Genomic DNA, 19,492 nt, shown 5'->3' with positions numbered 1-19,492 from the left:
CAAAAAAATAAAACATCTTCAGTGTACACAACAGTTTTTACCGGTATATGCTCTTTTATTTCCACTGTGTATTCTGGCATGCCGTTGATGTATTTCTCATCTTTCTTGTAACTCCCAGCCTCTCTCTCCACTGTCCTTGCCTCCAGTACAATTTCCTCAATCTTGCCTGAGGAGGGAAGAATAAATAAAACATGCTTCACAAACAAACATTTGTACATAAATTGAACTGGCACAAAAACACCTGTACATACAAATCTGATATCTAACAAACATAATAGGAGTCCTACCAGGTATGAACATAGGTGGGACATTGTTGTTGTACTGATGGGTTTTGGGGTTCTTGAAGGCTGTCCTACTCACTGTTACCACAGACTGATGTGTGCTGGGGCAATGACGAGTAACTGCAACAATATCTGCATCAACCTGGTCCACATACACCTGAAAAATGGAGAAAGTTAGACATGATTCTGGGAACAGGCAGCATGGTGTCACTACAAGCTCAGACCTGTGAAAAGCCCTGGGCAGCCAGCTCCTGGTGCAGCTTGTTCAGAGCCAGTTTCCCAGCAATGATACCACTCTGAAAGCTAACTTCACCAGCAGAGGTGGGAGCTGAAGCAGGATTCCACTTGGGATAAAAACGCTCCTCCTTCACCACAGATATCTGTTCTCACACAGACACAGATATGAAAGCAAATTCTGTTATTAATTCAAGTATATCTCAGTTTTAAAGCTGCGGTAGCGCATTTCACACCTTACAACTTCCTCCCCCCCTCGGTTCCTGCCATAAATGTGAAAATCTGACAATTCTCCGTAACTTTAGATTGTTTCCCCGTTAGCACAGCTGCAGCACACTAACAATACTGAGATGAAACATGCTACATGGAATGTGTAAGCACTGCGTACACAATGCACACTGCTAAAACCTTTTTCTTAGCTCTGATTGGTTGTTTTGAGTGTTTTGAAGATGGCAGTAGGAACACTGGGAGCAGCCATTAGATCTTGATTGAACTTATCTGTCTCATACTGTACTGTTAAGAGATTATGAATTTGTTTTTATGAAAGTAAAAAAAAACAAAACACTTTTATTCTGTATGAACTGGTTCTGCTTACGTATGCCTCTTCTGGGGACAGCCAAACTACAAGACAAAAAGGATGTCTAACCTGATATTATTTATTTGAATAGAACCAATTTTAATCTAAATTTAAACCATTAAATTGACAATTAATAATAAGCTGATTAATTGTTTGCATCCCTAATTGAGACATTCTCACATCAAGCTTTCCAACTACTGAAATAGTTAAATAGCTAAAATAAAAGTAACAATAAGTAAAGTGTAGGTAGTAAAAAGTGCATCTGAGCATGTGATCTAAAATAACCTGATGTGGGACCATCTCATCGTATCCTCTGGTGGAGCCAGTAGCACAGCAGGCCATGGAGACGATAGCAGAACTGGGCAATGAGTCAAAAGCTGACCGCAGCTGGAAACGCAATCACACCAACAAAGTAAAGCTGACATCTGCTTTATGGTCAAAAACTGTCAAATTAAAGCCAGGGGAATTTAAGCCAAGATTCCTGAGGCCCCACAGTAAAAACTTGTATGAAGCAGACAAAAGCACAGACCCACCTGAATGGGACACTCGTTGTCATGGGTCACATCCAAGAACATGGCGTGAGCGATAGCAGGCATGAGAGGACGCAGGCTGGGCTGAACAAAGGCTCCGACCGGCTCTCCACCATAACGGTAGACCAGCCGGCCCTCTTCATGGCTGTCTCCAGCAGACATGGCCTCTGGCAGCAGGACCAGAGAGGATCAGAAGGGTTAGCTAAAACAGGATGCACTATCACAACTCATGCACAAATATTACATCTTTAGAGCTACATCGACAACTTCACCATTAGCAACTATATTTCAAAGTTAAAAGTCATTATAAACTCAAAAACACACATGTTTCTTCTCTAAATCAGTTTTATTTATTTTTATCATTAGGACTTATTTAGTCTGATGGGGTGCATAAATATCTGCCAAAGGTACACATCAAAGGTTTGCCTATACATTATGCCGGATATACTGAGCATGCATAGTACTGTACCTCGTATGAGGGATGTAATCCCGAGTCTGGTAACAAAGATGTTATCCAGCTCCTCGCTGCCAGTGAACAGTTCAGCCACCACATACAGGCTAGGACACTGGCTTCTGGCAACATCCAACATGAACTAGAAACAGCAAGGCAAAGCAAAGCAGCAGGACGAATGCAGAGCCACAGTGTGCAGGAAGTTCAAGTAGAAGGAAATGGGAAAGAGAGCGCGAGGATGTTGTGCAGGTGTTATGGGGGGCAAACAGCCAATTTGATATAACAGATGCCATAAGAGGTAATACATGCAGCAGAATAGTTAATGAAACATGACAATGGAAAAATACCAAGGGCATGGAAAGGTCACATGCAAAAGGATGCAGTGATGAGAAAAAGACAAACATAAGGACAAGTTAATTTATATATGCATGTACCTCTTATGAGGCTGTTGATTCCCAGTCGGTTAACAAACAGATTGTCTATGAGTTCACTGCCTGTAAAGAGCTCAGCTATTACATACAGGTTGGGTCTGACCTCTCTGGCTGCATCTAACATGAACTAAATGAGACAACAAGACAGCATCACAGAGAGACAGAACGACAGGCTGCTGAATCATCTGGATGAAAATCAAGTTGGATTAAATACATCAGAAAATCCACACAACATGATTGTTTCCAATCTAAACAGGATTTTCTTCTATTTTTCACCCTCGGCTATATTTTGTCAAAAAAATCTTAAAACTTTGAGTTCTGATTTTCTGGAACCTGTGGTGTGCCATGCTGTATAGATGTGTACATTTATATCTAACCAATTTGTAATCTGCTTGAATACTCCCGTTTTTGAGGAGCTGTGTTTTTTGTTGTTTTTTTTTTCTTTCTCTTTCTTAAGAAAGAAAGTTAGAGTTAGAAAACTTCAGCCTGAGTCAGTCCCACCATTTTGCATCAGAATCAGATATCCAGAATCAGTCCCGTCCCGCAACGTGACAACAACAACAACAACAAAAAAGGGATCTGTTTCTTTGCTCTTCACTTTTTAAATGTATTTTTGAAGTATCAGATTGGCACTCGGCTGATGCCTAAAATTAAAATATTCTGACATGGGACATCACTAGTTACAATATTTTCTAACTCAACTGTAAAACAGTATAAGTTTAAGGTGAAGTATTTCTGTAATAATATGATCAACAGTTGACAGTACCTCAGCAACATGCAAGGGCGTAGAGTGGCAGTTGTCCAATCGGACTCCATGGAAATATTTGGCAGTGATTTCAGTGTATTTCTGCATGTGATCCCAGAGGTAGGGGCAATCCTCAGGTCCTTTCCCATAGCGGAGTTTGACACTGTCTCCCCAGCAGATCAGTTCCCGACGCAGGTACACATTGGATCCTGCACAGAAAATCCAAAAATCAACAGCCCTAGAATACAACTCACTATCTCACCAAAAACAACCTCTATTTTCTAGTTTGTTGTTTGTGACTGCTACCTGGTTCAGCGAAGTTGCGCAGAGGATCATCACCCATCACCCAGCCGTTGTGAGCCAAGAAGTGGCACATCTTATCTGGTTGGTTTAAAAACTCCATCTCCTGCTCCAAAGTCATTTCCTCAAAGGGGAAGGTGAAATACCTGAAACAGAGATATGATGACCCACATGTCCTGGTTACATAAAGCTTTTACCAGTCACTGACATGCGGTCAGGTGAGGCAGGATACGGCAGTGCTTCACCTGTAATACTGTTAAGTAAAATTAAGCACATGAGAAGTAAAATAATGCTAACAATAATGAAAGAAAATCAATTTGTCCACTTGAATTTTCTATAAATTGCTTTTTTTTATTTCAAAATGTATATGGTCAAAATTGCAAAATTTAAGCATTGCCTATTGAAATACATGAATGAAAAGCAGGGTGAGGCAGTGCATTTTCCCATCTCTGTGACACCACTGTATCACACAAGTGAATGAATCAGGTTTTCATTCACTTGCTGCCTGTCTTTATGTCGCCAATGTACTTGTTTTATTACACATTTTCTATTATTTTGACATCCCACAGTCTGTTTGATATATCTATGTGTGTGATCTATTAAGTCTCGCTCATCACTGTGCAGTGAAAATGTATCTGTGCCTCACTAATAAAAGGCACTGCTAAGGCCCATAAGGCCCAATGGCACAACAAGCAACAGGTGCTCTTCTACAGATTAAAAAGACTCAAAACATTTAGGGGAAAAAGGTACAGATGGCGCAGAACTGTTCAAGGTCACTCTGACTGACCGATTTTTGAAAATGAAAGGATCTAGAAACAAATTTTTTTTTTTTTTTTTACAACAGAACGAGAGATATTTGTGGAGAAGGATACTTACATGGACGTTAGACATCATATAAAATAAAGGTAAAATCATACATGATTTTCAATTTAGAAAAGAGAGATCAACCAAAGAAAACCTTCAAATAATGAAAAAAATGTGACCTTATTTAATATTTCTTTTATCTTTCTTGCCATTGTATTGTTAGGCGCTTCAATTAATTATGGTCAAAATTAAAATATAGCTTCTATATTGGACTTTGTATTTGTATATCCAACGCTGCTGGAATCTGTGCCTCACCAGACATTAACCTCACCACACATCACTGTTACCAATACAGTAACACAGTAATGCATACAAGATGATTAGCTTTTAATCTTACAAGTTTTAAAAGAAAAATAGCATTCGTTTCTAGAATAATGATGTACACTTTAAGGGTAAAGCAAAACCGTCTCTAACAGAAAGAAATGTCCATCCTACTTTTCCAGTGCTGTCTGCTTTGCTTACCATGTACTCTGTTCCTTCCCCATCAGTCATTACCTGGTGACAAGAGGATCTTTCCTGGTAACAGGACCCAGTTTAGGACCGTGGTCAGCTAGACGTTCATACACTATGTTCCCCACAACGCAGTTGACTGCCTAGCAAAAGGAACAGATGAAATGAAAGTCATATGAATTCCCAATCATAAGACACAGCAGCGTGTCTAGCATTTTCATTTTGACCATTGAAAAAGCCATAGACCTTTTAGTTGTATATATTATTATTATTGTGTGTTTGTTTATTTAATATTGTATATTTTGACTTTTTGCACGGGAGTTGCAATAGAAATTTCGTTGAATCCTGTTCAATGACAATAAATGCTATTCTATTCTATTCTATTCTATTCTATTCTATTCTATTCTAAGTGTCCATTTCAAACTATACAGTGGGCTAGGCTGGTGCATTGCAATCACACAGACAATCGACCCCATTGAAGGCCACATGTTTCTCATGTTCTTTCATCCAAATATAACCATAACATCCATCTTCCAGCAGCAGAGGCCCCATGCATAAAGCATGTGTCCACACAAAACACGTGCGGCGTGGGATTTATCACTTATGTGATAAATCCCATAAGTTATTAGCCCGACAGCTTAAACAAGCACAGGCCTCTAGACCCATACATCATTTTAAACTTGAAGATGGAACTCTATTCACAGATCCGGATAAAATCAACGACTATTTAGCTGACTTTTACGCTGGTGTTTATCAATCACAGGGACAATTGAACATTGAAAATATGGAAAGATTCTTAGAAAATTTTAATTTGCCAAAGCTACTATCAGATTCAGTTGAAGCTCTGGAAGCCAACATAACTTTACAGGAAATTGAATCTGTTATCTCTACACTTCCCAACAACAAAGCGCCTGGTCCTGACAGCTTCAGTGTTGAGTTCTTCAAAGTATTCAGTCTCAAATTATCACCTCTACTTTTGCGTATGTTAAACCACTCTAAGCAAGCGACAAGACTGCCTCCCACTTTATACAGAGCCAATATTTCGTTCATTGCTAAACCTGGCCGAGATCCAGAAGTTGTTTCATCCTCCCTCCTAATTTTGTTGTTACCTCTAGAAACCAAGATTCTTGGAAAAATTCTAGCCAATAGACTCAAAAGACAAATAGGTTTAATCATCCACCCGGATCAGTCTGGCTTTATGTCATGTAGGCATAGGTTTTCTAATCTGTGTCATCTTTTCAATTAGTACACTCAAATCATTCAAACGAGTCCATTGTTATTTCACTAAGAATGATGTATGTTCTTAAAACATTTTGTTTTGGACCCCTGTTCACTGATTGGATTGAAATAATTAATTCACATCCAACTGCTTCGGTCATTACTAATGGGATTATCTTCTGCCCCTTTACTATTCATCTTGGTACACATCAAGGCTGCCACCTCTCCCCATTTCTCTTCTCTTATTGAACCTCTGGCCGCCATTATTAGGCAAAACCCCTTAACATACTCTATTGAGATGTTTAATTGTAAGCATCATATTTCGCTGTATGCTGACAATATACTTTTGTATGTCTCTAACCCACGGAAATCGCTGTCTCCTCTTTTGACGATGATCAACAATTTCGGCAGTTTCTCTGGTTTTTCTATTAATTGAGACAAAAATGAACTCATACTGCTTACTACAGAGGCTGATTCGGTGTATTTGAGGTTCACATCATTTAAGATAACTTATGATTCCTTTACATACTTGGGCGTGTTGGTAACAAAGAAGCCAGAACATCTTGTAGAAGCCTAAATTAAGTCTCTGGAGACATATTGTGAATTTGCATAACTAATTGGAGTGGAAGAGTTGGGGTGTGGCTAAATGGAGGGAGTTGGGCAGTTGGAGTGGAGCCACACAGTTTTTTGACCTCGCTTTTTCTTTCTCTTTTTTACTTACTTTTTATTAGTGTGGAATGTGAAATTTTGTACTGTTTTTATTTCTGAAGTAAACCGTTCAACTTATCAAGAGGATTCAGTCTGTTTTTCGTTTTGGGTTTTTTTTTTGTCATCGAGTAAGACGAAGGGAAAAGACGGAGAGCGTCAAGCTGATGGCTTCAACAATTAGGAATCAATATTAGTCAAAAAACTTGCTCTACGTGGACCATGGCAACTTGGATTAGCCCAACTAACAAGGAATTACCTCAAGAAAGCGGCACGGAGACTTTGGAAGAGGAGTAAATTGAATAAGGAGCGACGTTGAGCAGAAAAAACATAGCGGACAGCTGCAACTGAAAGACGTGAGTAAAAAAAAAAGGGCAAGCCTTTGTGACTCGGTGGAACTACGAAGTGGAACGGGACTTGCTGTTGGCATTATTCATAAGCCATAGAAGTTTAGCTCGTTATGGAGGAACGAGACAGTGAAAAACGAACAGTAAAAATGACCGAGAAGGCTGCAGAAGATCTTAAGTCTAAGCTAACGCATGCACGCAGGTCCAAGCTAGCCCACGTGACAAGCTTGAAGAAGCAAATTGAACAGTTAATGGAAAGTGACGCCAACGTTGATACTGTAAAAAATAAGCTTCGTGTGGATTTTAGTGGCTTGCAAGAAGAGTTTAAAGAGCTCAATTCTAGTCTGCAGAAAGTTATGGATGATGAAGAATACATGAAAGATCAAAAGAACTGGTTTAAACCAAAGCATGATGCTATGGATGACTTCTTTTGGCGCTGTGAAGGATGGATGAAAGACGTTTTGAATCGAGCTGAGCAAGCTGAGGAGTGCGACAAACAGATAACACCTGCAGACAGTAGATCTATGGCATCTAGGAGGTCAAGCAGTCACAAAAGTAGTTCCTCATCACAATGTGGAAGCTCAGTCTCATCATCTTCATCAGTGAGATTAAAGGCAGAATTAGAGCGGGCTGCTTTAAAGGCAAAGGCTGCTGCTTTACAGGAAAAGCTAGAACTTGAAAAAGAAGAAGCAGAGTGGCATGCAAAACAAAATTTCAGGAAGATTCAAATAGAGGCTGAAGAAAAGCAACGAGAAGCCGAGTTTGAAGCTCAGCAAAAGATTTTTGAAGCTGCTTTAAGAGCAAAGAAAGAAACACATGCAATGCAAACAGCATTGGCTGAATCAAACGCTAAAATGGAGATTTTACAAAAATATGAAAACGTTCAAAACAACGACATTTTTCAAGCTAATCAGAAAGACAGGGAAGAAGATATAAAACCTACATTGCAGCTACCATCACAGAACACATTAAAACCGGCCAGCATTAAACGCACTGCTCCAGCTGCACACGTTCACATGACTAGATCTGCATCAGAAGGCGAACCTAGAGATCAGCATGGGCCAGTACTGGACGGGCTTTGCCAAGCTGTCTCACAACAAGCCCATGTCACAGAGTACTTAGTGAAGAACCATAAGGCATCGCTTCTTCCAGATCTCACCATACCAATATTTAATGGGAACCGTTGGAATATAGATCTTTCATTGGAGCCATCGAACATGGAATCGAGAGTCGTACCGATAACGATCGTGATCGACTTCAGTTTTTGCTGCAATACACAAGTGGACAACCACACGAGTTGGTTAAGAGCTGCATTCATATGGAACCTTCAGCAGGATATACCAAGGCTAAACAGATGTTAAAAGAGTTCTTTGGAGATGACTTCAAGATTTCAGAGGCTTACATTAAAGAGGCTTTGGATTGGCCAGCAATTAACCAGAAGACGGACATGCTCTTCAGTCCTTTGCACTTTTCCTCACTGGCTGCTCCAACACAATGATGGATATTAGCTATTTGGAAGACCTGGACAATACAGCTAATATAAGATCTTTGGCAAATAAACTGCCATACAAGATCAAAGAATCATGGAGAAAATCTGCCTGTGACCTGCAAGAAAGGACCAAGAAAAGAGCTAAATTTAAAGACTTTGTTAACTTTTTGAACCAGCAGGTTAAGTATCTTTTACATCCCCTACGGAAATTTAAAGGACACGACCATAACCATGAAAGAACCCGCTAAACCAAAAGCAAAACAATACACGGAATCATTCAAACCAAAGAAGGTGTTTACCACAACTGTTGTACGACAAAGGACAGAAGATAACAAACAAGACTCTTCAAAAACACCACCTGCAACCACAGAGACAACCATCAAACCTTGTGCTTATTGTGGTGAAGAACATCACAGCCTCACAGTTTGCAAAAAATTCAAGAGCAAGCTACATAAGGACAAAATTGAATTTTTGAGGAGCAAAGGTTTGTGTTTTGCATGTTTGAAGCAAGGACATATGAGTAACAGTTGCAAACAGAAACTTAAGTGTCAAGAATGCTCAAGATGTCATCCCACAGCTTTACATATTACAACCAAGGGTGTTAAGAAGAAACAGTAAGGGAAAGTTGTGATCAACAATCTGTAACAACTGCGTTTGTACAAACAGCTGAAACCTGTGGTGTCACTGGGGCCGGTAGGGACGATTGTGTCTTGTCAATCATTCCAGTGTTTGTTAAGGCACAAAAGGGAACCAAGACTGTGAAAACGTACGCATTTTTAGATCCAGGCAGCTCAGCTTCCTTTGCTACAGAGACACTGATTAAGCAGTTGAACATGAATGGGCGCAACGTAAACATTTCGTTGCGAACTATGGGAAACGAATCAGTTGTGAACACATGCATTGTGACTGGTCTAGAGATCAGCAGCTTGGACAATAACCAATTTGTGGAACTTTCTGAGGTTTATTCACAGAAAGAGATTCCTGTAACTAAGGACAATATTCCCCGTCAAGAGGATATTGATGGGTTGGCCCCACCTAAAGGAGGTGAAAATTCCCACTATCCAAGCAGAGGTTGGATTGCTTATTGGAGCAAATGTTTCCAAAGTTATGGAACCATTGCAAGTGATTAACAGTGTGGACAATGGACCATATGCAGTAAGACAATCTTGGGCTGGACAGTGAATGGACCGCTTAGAGGCAAAATGGACATGATGAGTGAAACATCGTCAGGAATTACTGCAAATCGAATTTCTGTGGCTAAACTAGAAGAACTCTGGCAACTGCAGTTCAAGCAGGACTTTCCCGATGCAGGACAAAAGGAAGCCACAGAGATGTCCAAGAATGATCATCAGTTTATGAGAATGGTGTCTCAATCTGTGAAATTGGAAGATGGTCATTATAGCATTTGCCTCCCTGTGAAGGAGACGTCTGTAAAGATGCCAAACAACAGAGCAGTTGCAGAACAACGTGCACTGAATTTACGCAAGAGGTTTTCAAAGGATATAAAATTTTATGGAGAGTATGTTGGATTTATCAATGATCTGCTCAAGAGAGGTTTTGCAGTGAAACTTGACAGTAATACCTGTGGACCAGAGGGAAGAACATGGTATCTGCCTCATCATGGGGTTAGACATCCAACTAAGCAAAAACTGCGAGTCGTCTTCGACTGTGGAGCAAGCTTTCAAGGAACAGCATTGAACCAACAACTATTGCAGGGGCCAGACCTTACAAGCTCTCTATTGGGGGTTCTTGTGAGATTCCGCCAAGAACCTGTGGCAGTCATGGCGGATGTTGAGGCCATGTTCCATCAAGTTAGAGTCCACAGTGAAGACACAGATTTCCTTAGGTTTCTCTGGTGGCCTGAGGGGAACTATGACCTGGATCTGGTTGAATACAAGATGTTAGTGCACATTTTTGGTGCAACATCATCACCAAGTGTTGCTACCTACGCACTTCAAAGATGTGCAACAGATTTTGCAAATGAGTTTACGGAGGAAACGGTCAAAACAGTTCAGCAAAATTTTTATGTTGATGACTGTCTGAAGTCTGTTTCTGATGAAGACAAAGCCATCACACTGTGTTCTGAATTAAGACACATGTTGGAAAAGGGAGGATTTCGACTGACTAAATGGTCAAGTAACAGCAGAAAGGTGCTCAGTTCAATTCCAGAAGAGGAAAGGGCACAAGGATTTAAGAATCTGGACTTAGATGAAGACCATCTGCCGATGGAAAGGACATTGGGCATCCATTGGTGCACTGAATCCGATAAGTTCAGGTTCAAGATCAACCCCAAAGATCGACCACACCAGGAGAGGTCTGCTTTCCTTGGTCAGCTCCATCTTTGACCCTTTGGGATTTCTTGCTCCAGTAATACTTCCAGCAAAAAGAATTCTACAGGATTTATGTCGGCAGAAGTATAGCTGGGATGAAGATCTACCAGATGACGTTGTAAAAAGTTGGAAAGTTGGATTTCAAGTCTGTCTCTGCTCGAGAAGTTTGGAATCAACCGATGTGTTAAGTCAAAGCAGTTTGGTGTGTCAGTCTTCGCACAGCTTCATCACTTTGCTGATGCAAGCGAAGATGCCTATGGAACAGCAAGTTACTTGCTGCTGCACTCTGAAACTGGCGAAACTCAATGCACATTGATCATGGCCAAGACCAGGGTTGCACCTTTAAAGTCACCAACCATCCCAAGAATGGAATTGACAGCCGCCACAGTTGCAACAAAGATGGATACACTGCTACGAAAGGAGCTGGATCTGGAGCTCGCTAAATCGGTCTTTTGGACTGACAGCACAGCTGTGCTAAAGTACCTCAGGAGTGAAGGCACTAGGTTCAAGACTTTTGTCTCCAATAGGATCTCTGCCATCCTGGAACACTCTGAAACATCACAGTGGAGATACATCAACACTAATCTGAATCCGGCTGATCATGTTTCAAGAGGACAAACTGTGGAAGAATTTATGAAAAACAAAGTTTGGCTATCTGGACCCAGTTTCTTGCATGGCTCACATGACCAATGGCCCAAAAATCCAGACCCTGGAATGCCAGATACTGATGACCCAGAGATCAAAAGAATGACTCAAGTGCACATCATTCAGGTACAAGAAGCAAAGGATGTCCTGGATCCGCTGATGAGCTATTACTCTTCCTGGAAAAAGCTAAAACGTGCTGTAGCTTGGTTCTTAAAACTGAAAGAGTTGCTGAAGGAACTTAAAGAAAAGAGGAAGGAACTAAAGGCTTCAGGAGATGAAAGCAAGATGAATAAGTTCAAGAAGATTTTCAAAGGAAAGAATCTGACATCCGACAACTTGGTTGAAGCAGAAACAGAAATCATTAAATACTGTCAAAAGCAAAATTTTAAGGCAGATTTGGCTATGCTGCAAGAACATCAGAGTGTAAAGAAAAGTAGCTCACTTTTTAAGCTAAATCCAGTGCTAGAAGAGGGAGTTATGAGAGTTGGTGGAAGGTTGCACCGAACAGCAATGCCTTACAACTCCAGACAGCAAATCATTCTACCGAAGAAGTCACACGTCACAGAGCTTGTGCTTAGACACATTCATGACACTACAGCTCATGCAGGACGGAATCACATGTTGGCTCAGCTGCGGCAAAGATTTTGGATCCCAGGAGCCAGCGGAACCATCAGAAGATTTCTATCCAAATGCACAATCTGCAAAAGATTACATGGAACCACTGGCAAACAAATTATGGCAGATCTACCTACCTGCAGGATCCTGCCAGACGATCCTCCATTTACCAGAGTTGGCGTTGATTATTTCGGTCCATTTCTGGTTAAAAGGGTAGAAGTCAAGTAAAGAGATACGGTGTTATCTTCACTTGTCTTGCTATAAGAGCTGTACATCTCGAGATTGCCTCTTCTCTTGACACTGATGCATGTTTGAACGCAATCAGAAGATTTGTTGCCAGAAGAGGACAAGTGAGAGAGATGTATTCGGATAATGGAACCAACTTCAAGTCAGCTGATGCTGAGATGAGAAAATCAATTAAGGCATGGAATACAAGCAAGATTGAAAATCATTTGCAACAGGCTGGTGTTCAGTGGCATTTCAATCCGCCAACAGGTTCACACCACGGAGGAAGCTGGGAGCGTCTAATCCGTTCAGTGAGGAAAATCCTGAACATTACAGTCAAAGAGCAACTTTTGGATGAAGAGGGTCTACACACCTTGCTTTGTGAAGCAGAAGCAATCATAAACAGCCGGCCCATTACAAAGGCTTCATCAGACCTTCACGATCTTGAGGCACTGACCCCTAATCATCTGTTGTTGCTAAAGGTCAAACCCGAGTTACCACCAGGAGTTTTTCAGAAGGACGATCAGTACACAAATCGCCGTTGGAGACAGGTGCAATACCTCGCAGATATCTTCTGGAAACGCTGGTGCAGGGAGTACCTCTCCCAGTTCCAAGAACGTCAGCTGTGGTCTTCCCCTAAAAGAAACTTCTGTGTTGGAGACGTCGTTCTGATTGTGGATGACACCTCTCCCAGAAACTCCTGGCCACTTGGAAGAGTTGTAGAGACATTTCCAGACAGAAATGGCTTTGTTCGACAGGTGAAAGTAAAGACTAAGAGTAACGAGCTTTGTCGCCCAATAACAAAGCTATGTCTTCTGCAGGGCTCAGAAGAGGACGGATAAAGGATCTAAGGTCAAGGCCTCATTCACGAGGTGATGGACTATGGACTTGGTTTTTTTTTTTGTTTTGTTTTGTTTGTTTTTCATAGTTGCAATGTGATTTAGGCTTTTCTTGTTCATGTTTAAACTCTTATGTTTGTAATTGTTTCAAGAACGTTGATAACAATTAGGGGCCGGTAATGTAGAAGCCTAAATTAAGTCTCTGGAGACATATTGTGAATTTGCATAACTAATTGGAGTGGAAGAGTTGGGGTGTGGCTAAATGGAGGGAGTTGGGCAGTTGGAGTGGAGCCACACAGTTTTTTGACCTCGCTTTTTCTTTCTCTTTTTTAACTTACTTTTTATTAGTGTGGAATGTGAAATTTTGTACTGTTTTTATTTCTGAAGTAAACCGTTCAACTTATCAAGAGGATTCAGTCTGTTTTTCGTTTTGGGTTTTTTTTTGTCATCGAGTAAGACGAAGGGAAAAGACGGAGAGCGTCAAGCTGATGGCTTCAACAATTAGGAATCAATACATCTTTTAAGGCTGAACTGGCAGAGTAAAATTCTACAACTCAAACAGAATATCGATTTCTGGAAAACTCTCCTGCTATCTATGGCTGGTAGAATTAACGCCTTTAAAATGGTGGTGTTACCACAATTTATTCACTTATTTCAATCTGTCCCATGTATAGGTGTATCCTACTTCAGACAATTAGATTCTATTATTATTCCCTTTATTCGGGGCTATAAAAGTGTTAGAATTTCTAAAAAAACACTTATGTAAATCAGTAATGGAAGGTGGGTTCTCCTTACCAGATTTCAAGCAATATTACTTACCAGATTTCAAGCAATAAGAGGCTCCTTCTTTAAGAGGAGCCTCTTAAAGAATACTATCTACCACCAGGCACCTGGTGGTAGATATGTCCCTCTACCACCATCTTGGTGTGGTAAAGGGACCTGATGGGTCCTGTCCTTCCTGGTTATCTTTAGAGCATCTGCACTGTTGTAATTCGTCTCTAACTGTAGAAATCCAATCGGTCAGATAAATTCTTCTGTGTAAGCTGTCCAGCCTTTAACCCTACCTGTTCCTGGTGCTGGTGTATGATGTGGTACTGTTCTTCATTCATCTCAGTCAACTTCTGTTTCAGCCAAGCACAGCACTCTTCTACGTGCTGTGGAGAGGAGCTGGAGAGACATGGAACAAGAGGATAGGAATGAAGCAACAATATCAGACAAAAATGTGTACATGTCGATATGGATTGGATTACAAAGAATAATTCTCAAAGTTCCTTAAAACAACCACACCTGCTACACTGCATAGCATTTGTTCTATATTTTTGTAATTATTAAGTCATCTAAGATCTGTGTGACTGTTTGAGGGTGTGGATAGGTGTCTCCTATACTGACAAGTTCAAACAGGTAATGAATGGAGGGCAGAGGAGCCTCTTAAAGAATAAGGTAGAGGTCTGTGAGAGCCAGATGTTTTGCTTATTTGTTATTGGCCAAGTACCTATTTTCCACCATAATTTGCAAATAATTCCTTAAAAAAAAAAATCAAACTGTGATTTTCTAGATATGTTTTCCTATTATCTGCCAAAGCGATGATCGTCGTTTTGGCAGAGAACCAGACGTGATCGTTTGAACGTACAGAATGTTGTTTTTAATTTCCAGAGACTTGATAAGATTGTGCAGCACTTTGAGTTGTTCAGTGTGCAATACATGAGGATATTTTTTTTCTTATTGTTTGAGATACAGAGTGAATGTCGATGCGCTGTTTTGCAACAATCTCTGCTAGTATCACTGCTGCAGTCCTCGAGAGCTACTATCCTGCAACTTCCAGATGCATCTTTACTTCAACAGACCGGGATCAAATGTCTGAATTCCCTCAACAGCATAAATTCAGCTCTGACCTGGCCTGGCATCAAGCCATTCATTTGATTCAGGTGTGCTGGAGCAGGATGCATTTGAAAGTTTCATGAGGATAGCTCTCAAGGACCGGACTTAAGCACACCTGCTCTATTGTTCTTTTTTGTAGGTTTCTGTAAAGTGCAGTGAATGGGAATGTTGTCGTTGATCCTCACTTTTCTTAGGAAGGAGAAATTCACATTTCCTCTAAAGTGTAATTTTTTTATTGTGCTGGTTTTTATTAGCACTCTCTATAAATTTTTAAGATGACAGTTTGTACAATTGAATACATATTGCCAATTTTTTCAATCGGAAAGTGTGTGTAATTGATCCCTCTGTATGCTGGGAGCCTAATATGTTTGCAGTGATGTAGAATGTATAAAGCATGTTATGCCCAAAGTGGACAAGCAGAATAACAAAAGGCATTGATAAGTAACGAGAAAGTGTACTTCATTAGCAATTATAATTGAGCAAAAGTTTAATGCTTTTACATTTAGAAGAACATAGCAAATACATTAGTGCCTCAAAGACACCAACTGAAAAACTTGCAAGTGTGATGTCAGGCTCTCACCTGTGAGGTACAAATGTCTTCAAAGCTGAGTCCATGTTCACTCTGTTGCCATAGCGACAGTACTGGAGGTCTTGAATGATTTCTAAGCCTTTATTTCCTTCAGTCTTGCTGTGATCTGGCTTTGTGCCTAAAAGTTACAGCACATAATTATTGTCTTAATTTGCACAACCTAAGGTCTTGGGCAGTGAAATTGATGAATATTTTATAATGAGTAATGGAAAAAAATTCTAACAATGCTATAAAGTTTATTTCTGTTTTAGACTAGAAAGTATTTTGTTGACAGTTGAAAATTAATGCGATTCTACAATATGTGACTCTTTCACTTAAATAAAAGGCTATTAGATTTCCATTCATTTCAGTCTTCAAAGATATACACACCATTTTGCAGCAGGATTCTGAACTGCTCCACAGCATTTTCCACATTGACCTGGTAGAACTCCCAAAGTTTGATTTGAGGAAAAATGTCCTCCCAAAACACCCTGCGGAGAGCCTAACAGAAGCAGCAAAACAAATATCATTGTAACACTGCTTAATCTTTTCATATTACCGTATTTTCCGGACTATAAGTCGCACCAGCCATGAAATGCATAATAAAGAAGAAAATACATATATAACTTGCACGAGAATATAAGTCACATTTTTGAGGGAAATTTATTTGATAAAATCCAACACCAAGAACAGACATATCATTTTGAAAGGCAATAAAAATAGAATAGAGGCAACAACAGGTTGAATAATTGTACGGCATTCTAACATTACAGGACAAACAACAAACTGATAATGTGCCTGGTATGTTAACATATTAAGAGTTATTCAGATAACTATAGCATAAATAACATGCTAACAAGTTTACCAAACCATCAGTGTCTCTCCAAATCACAAATCGCAATGAAATCTTCCTCCTCAGAGCTTTTAAACAACTGTTAACTCCGAGAGTAGAATAACCGGCCAAGAGCGCCCTCTTGCGGTTTAGTGTGAAAATAACATGTTATATGATATAATGTGTTAATTTTCACACATAGGTTGCTCCAAAGTCTAAGTCGCACCCCCGGAACAAACTATGAAAAAAACTGCAACTTATAGTCTGGAAAATACGTAATTAAAAACCTTCATAAAACATCTCAGAAAGTGTTGATTAGTTTCAGTTCTAAATGAGGAGAGAACTGTAACTTTTGTGAAACTGTGAAGCTTGGACTTCAGTTCAGTTCACATTACCTCCAGCAAAAGGATCTAACAAATAAGCTGTTAGATCAGTTCATGAGCTCTATCTAGTTACCAATGTGGGTTAATCTCTCCACCAAAAATTACTACAATCATCTGATATGATGATAGAAAATCGTTACAGTTTTACGTCTCTGTGTCCTGGGCGGGATTAAGTGTTTCAAAGATTTATCTCTTTTCTATTAAGCTAAGAGGTTCCCGTTTGGTTAAATTGACTAATTATGACTAAGTTTAATAATGTGAGCAAAACGTTTTTATTTAGTCAGTATTTAATACGACATAATTTTTTGTAAATGTAATCATTGAATTCTTTAAAAAAATTAATTCATTTAAAAGATAGTACTTCATGTTACAGATTGAAAAGAAAACCAATTATTAAGAAAATGGCCGCTTAATTGTTAGTTCTTGTTAGGATGGTGCTTTCAAAAAGATGGGTAATTTGTTTATAAGGGAGAATAATGAGAATCTCCACTAAAGAGGAAATATTCTAGGACTACTGGGTTACTATACAAATCATGAGCCATGTATATTTAACATATACAAATCTTTAATTAGGCCCGAGCAGCAAAGCACTGCAAAGAGCTTCTGCGGTGGCGGGCATACGTGTGGCGGTGCCGGAACCCCCGCAGCGGCCAATAGGCAGGAGCAGCGCTTGACTGTAAGCCAGCGGCTTTAATTTAAATTTGAATTTTTTTCTCCACTGAATAAACTGACTTAAATAAAAGTTTGATTTAATTTCTAAATATCCTACTGTGAAATTATGCCACTTGAATGGTAAATTCTGGTTCATTTAAGGATTTTACAAAATTTTATCAGGGTTCCCAGTAAATTTGTCTGTGTATAAATATACAAGGTGTATTCTGCGCTCACATTTAGGTGGCTCTCGTTGGTAATGTCAGAAGGAAGTCCCTTCTCTTTGTAGCGTCCATCTGCTACCCTAGTGGTTAAATGCCAGATAGCTCTGTCCAAGACCCAGGCAGGACGCAGGTGAGGAGAGTTCATCAGGTTATAGCCACACTCTGGATGTTCCTTTATCCACACACTGTTTGCAGCTAAACACAAGCAGATAGGCTTTATTACTTAGGAATTGGTTGATCGCAAAAACAAATGTTCAGATACTAAGATAATTAATTATTAATATTAATGATTTTTATTTTTCAAACTTTGTGTTTGGGGATGGCGATGAAACTATTCAACTAAGATTGCAAAAAGTAAAAAAATAAAATAAAATAAAAGATCACTAGCAAAGAACAAGACATTTTTGAGTGTCTCACTGAATTGTAATTCTTACAGACTTTGTTAAATCCCCAATGGAAATTTGAAAGACAGTAAATCAACCTCTATGTTTAACCTTACAGGCTGTCTCATTTCACATTGAGCTATTCTTGGAGTAAAGGGAAGAAGCAGTGAGAAGGTTGGAGAGTGGTCACAGAAATCACTTGACTCTGACAAAGGTAATAACAAATAAATATTTTATGAAAGTGAACAAATAAAAGTCAAACATTGCTTTTCAAACATGCTTCAATACAATTGCTTAACAAATTCATGAAATAAGCCTGGAAAAAACTTATGCATTTAAATGTAATTTGACTCCACTGCGCTCCTTAGGTTAATCCATCAGCTACATCTCCTCGCTACATCCATCGATCTGCACCAGATTTTTTGTGTCATCGGGGAGCGCCGCCAAATGCATTGATGCGTACTGCCTGGTGGACGGGCACAGAGACTGCGCGAGAGCTTCTGCGGTGGCTGGCGGGCGGCAGTGCTGGAAACTGCGCAACGGCTTCTGTGATGGCATGTGGGCAACGGTGCTAGAAACTGCGCAAGAGCTTCTTTCTCATGTAATCTGCCCTAATTTGCTGTATGTAACCTTTTTCTGTTTGTAACCTCTTCCTATTTTTAACCTTTTCCTGTGTGGAATTTTTGCTCTTTTACCTTCTTTAAGCCTTGTTGTTCTTTTAGTTACTGTTTATGTAACTTGTTGTACATATCATTGCAAATAAATAAATAAAAATAACGTGTCTTATGAAAAACAATGAAAAATTGTTTCATCAGGACAGTTTATTAATTGTTTTAGAGCATAATTTAGAGCATGATTTACTTTTGGTTTGGCAAAGGTGCAAACTAAAAGTTTAGCAACAGGAATAAAAAAAATTCTATAACGACTAGATCTACTCACCAGTGTGATTATACACCACATCAGTGATTGATACCATATTCCATTCCGTCCTCAGTTTTTCCACCAGTCTTCCCACATCTTCCCAGGTGCAACACTTGCCCTCTGGACTGAACTCCGGGTTAAAGGTCAGCTGGTCAGCTAAGGAGTAACAGGACCTAGACTCTCCCAAAGTCTGCAGAGGAGTGAAGTGGATCATGTTGTAACCTGAAGGAAAGACAAAGTACAACATCTCATGTGGCTCCTGCACATACTGTATGTCCAGAGTCTGAAACAGTTACATAAAATAACTGAAAATATTTTCCTGGCATTTTTGTATGAATTTTTATTGAGTGATAGATTCAAGTGTTTATCAACAGGG

At 39.7% G+C, this 19,492-nt stretch overlaps 1 protein-coding gene across 4 annotated transcripts in view; it reads right to left on the bottom strand.

Moving 5' to 3' along the window:
- The window catches only part of agla (amylo-alpha-1, 6-glucosidase, 4-alpha-glucanotransferase a), a 52,702-nt gene that overhangs the window by 19,105 nt on the left and 14,105 nt on the right, over positions 1 to 19,492 (bottom strand). For 2 of the 4 annotated variants that reach the window (XM_055032802.1, XM_055032799.1), the window contains 14 exons: positions 19,135 to 19,338; positions 17,826 to 18,007; positions 16,113 to 16,224; positions 15,735 to 15,861; positions 14,341 to 14,443; positions 4,909 to 5,006; positions 3,556 to 3,695; positions 3,271 to 3,458; positions 2,508 to 2,631; positions 1,626 to 1,789; positions 1,378 to 1,479; positions 506 to 661; positions 288 to 438; positions 42 to 166 (listed from right to left, as the gene is read on the bottom strand). In XM_055032802.1, the coding sequence (XP_054888777.1) occupies positions 42 to 166; positions 288 to 438; positions 506 to 661; positions 1,378 to 1,479; positions 1,626 to 1,789; positions 2,508 to 2,631; positions 3,271 to 3,458; positions 3,556 to 3,695; positions 4,909 to 5,006; positions 14,341 to 14,443; positions 15,735 to 15,861; positions 16,113 to 16,224; positions 17,826 to 18,007; positions 19,135 to 19,338 (1,976 nt within the window). Of the gene's footprint in view, positions 1 to 41; positions 167 to 287; positions 439 to 505; positions 662 to 1,377; positions 1,480 to 1,625; positions 1,790 to 2,091; positions 2,216 to 2,507; positions 2,632 to 3,270; positions 3,459 to 3,555; positions 3,696 to 4,908; positions 5,007 to 14,340; positions 14,444 to 15,734; positions 15,862 to 16,112; positions 16,225 to 17,825; positions 18,008 to 19,134; positions 19,339 to 19,492 lie in introns of all 4 variants that reach the window. The other 2 variants (XM_055032800.1, XM_055032801.1) reach the window with 1 other exon arrangement.

Source organism: Poeciliopsis prolifica, unplaced genomic scaffold (assembly GCF_027474105.1).
Source record: "Poeciliopsis prolifica strain line A6 unplaced genomic scaffold, Auburn_PproV2 SCAFFOLD008, whole genome shotgun sequence".
NCBI lineage: Eukaryota > Metazoa > Chordata > Actinopteri > Cyprinodontiformes > Poeciliidae > Poeciliopsis > Poeciliopsis prolifica.
This window is presented reverse-complemented; position numbering and strand designations above follow the sequence as displayed.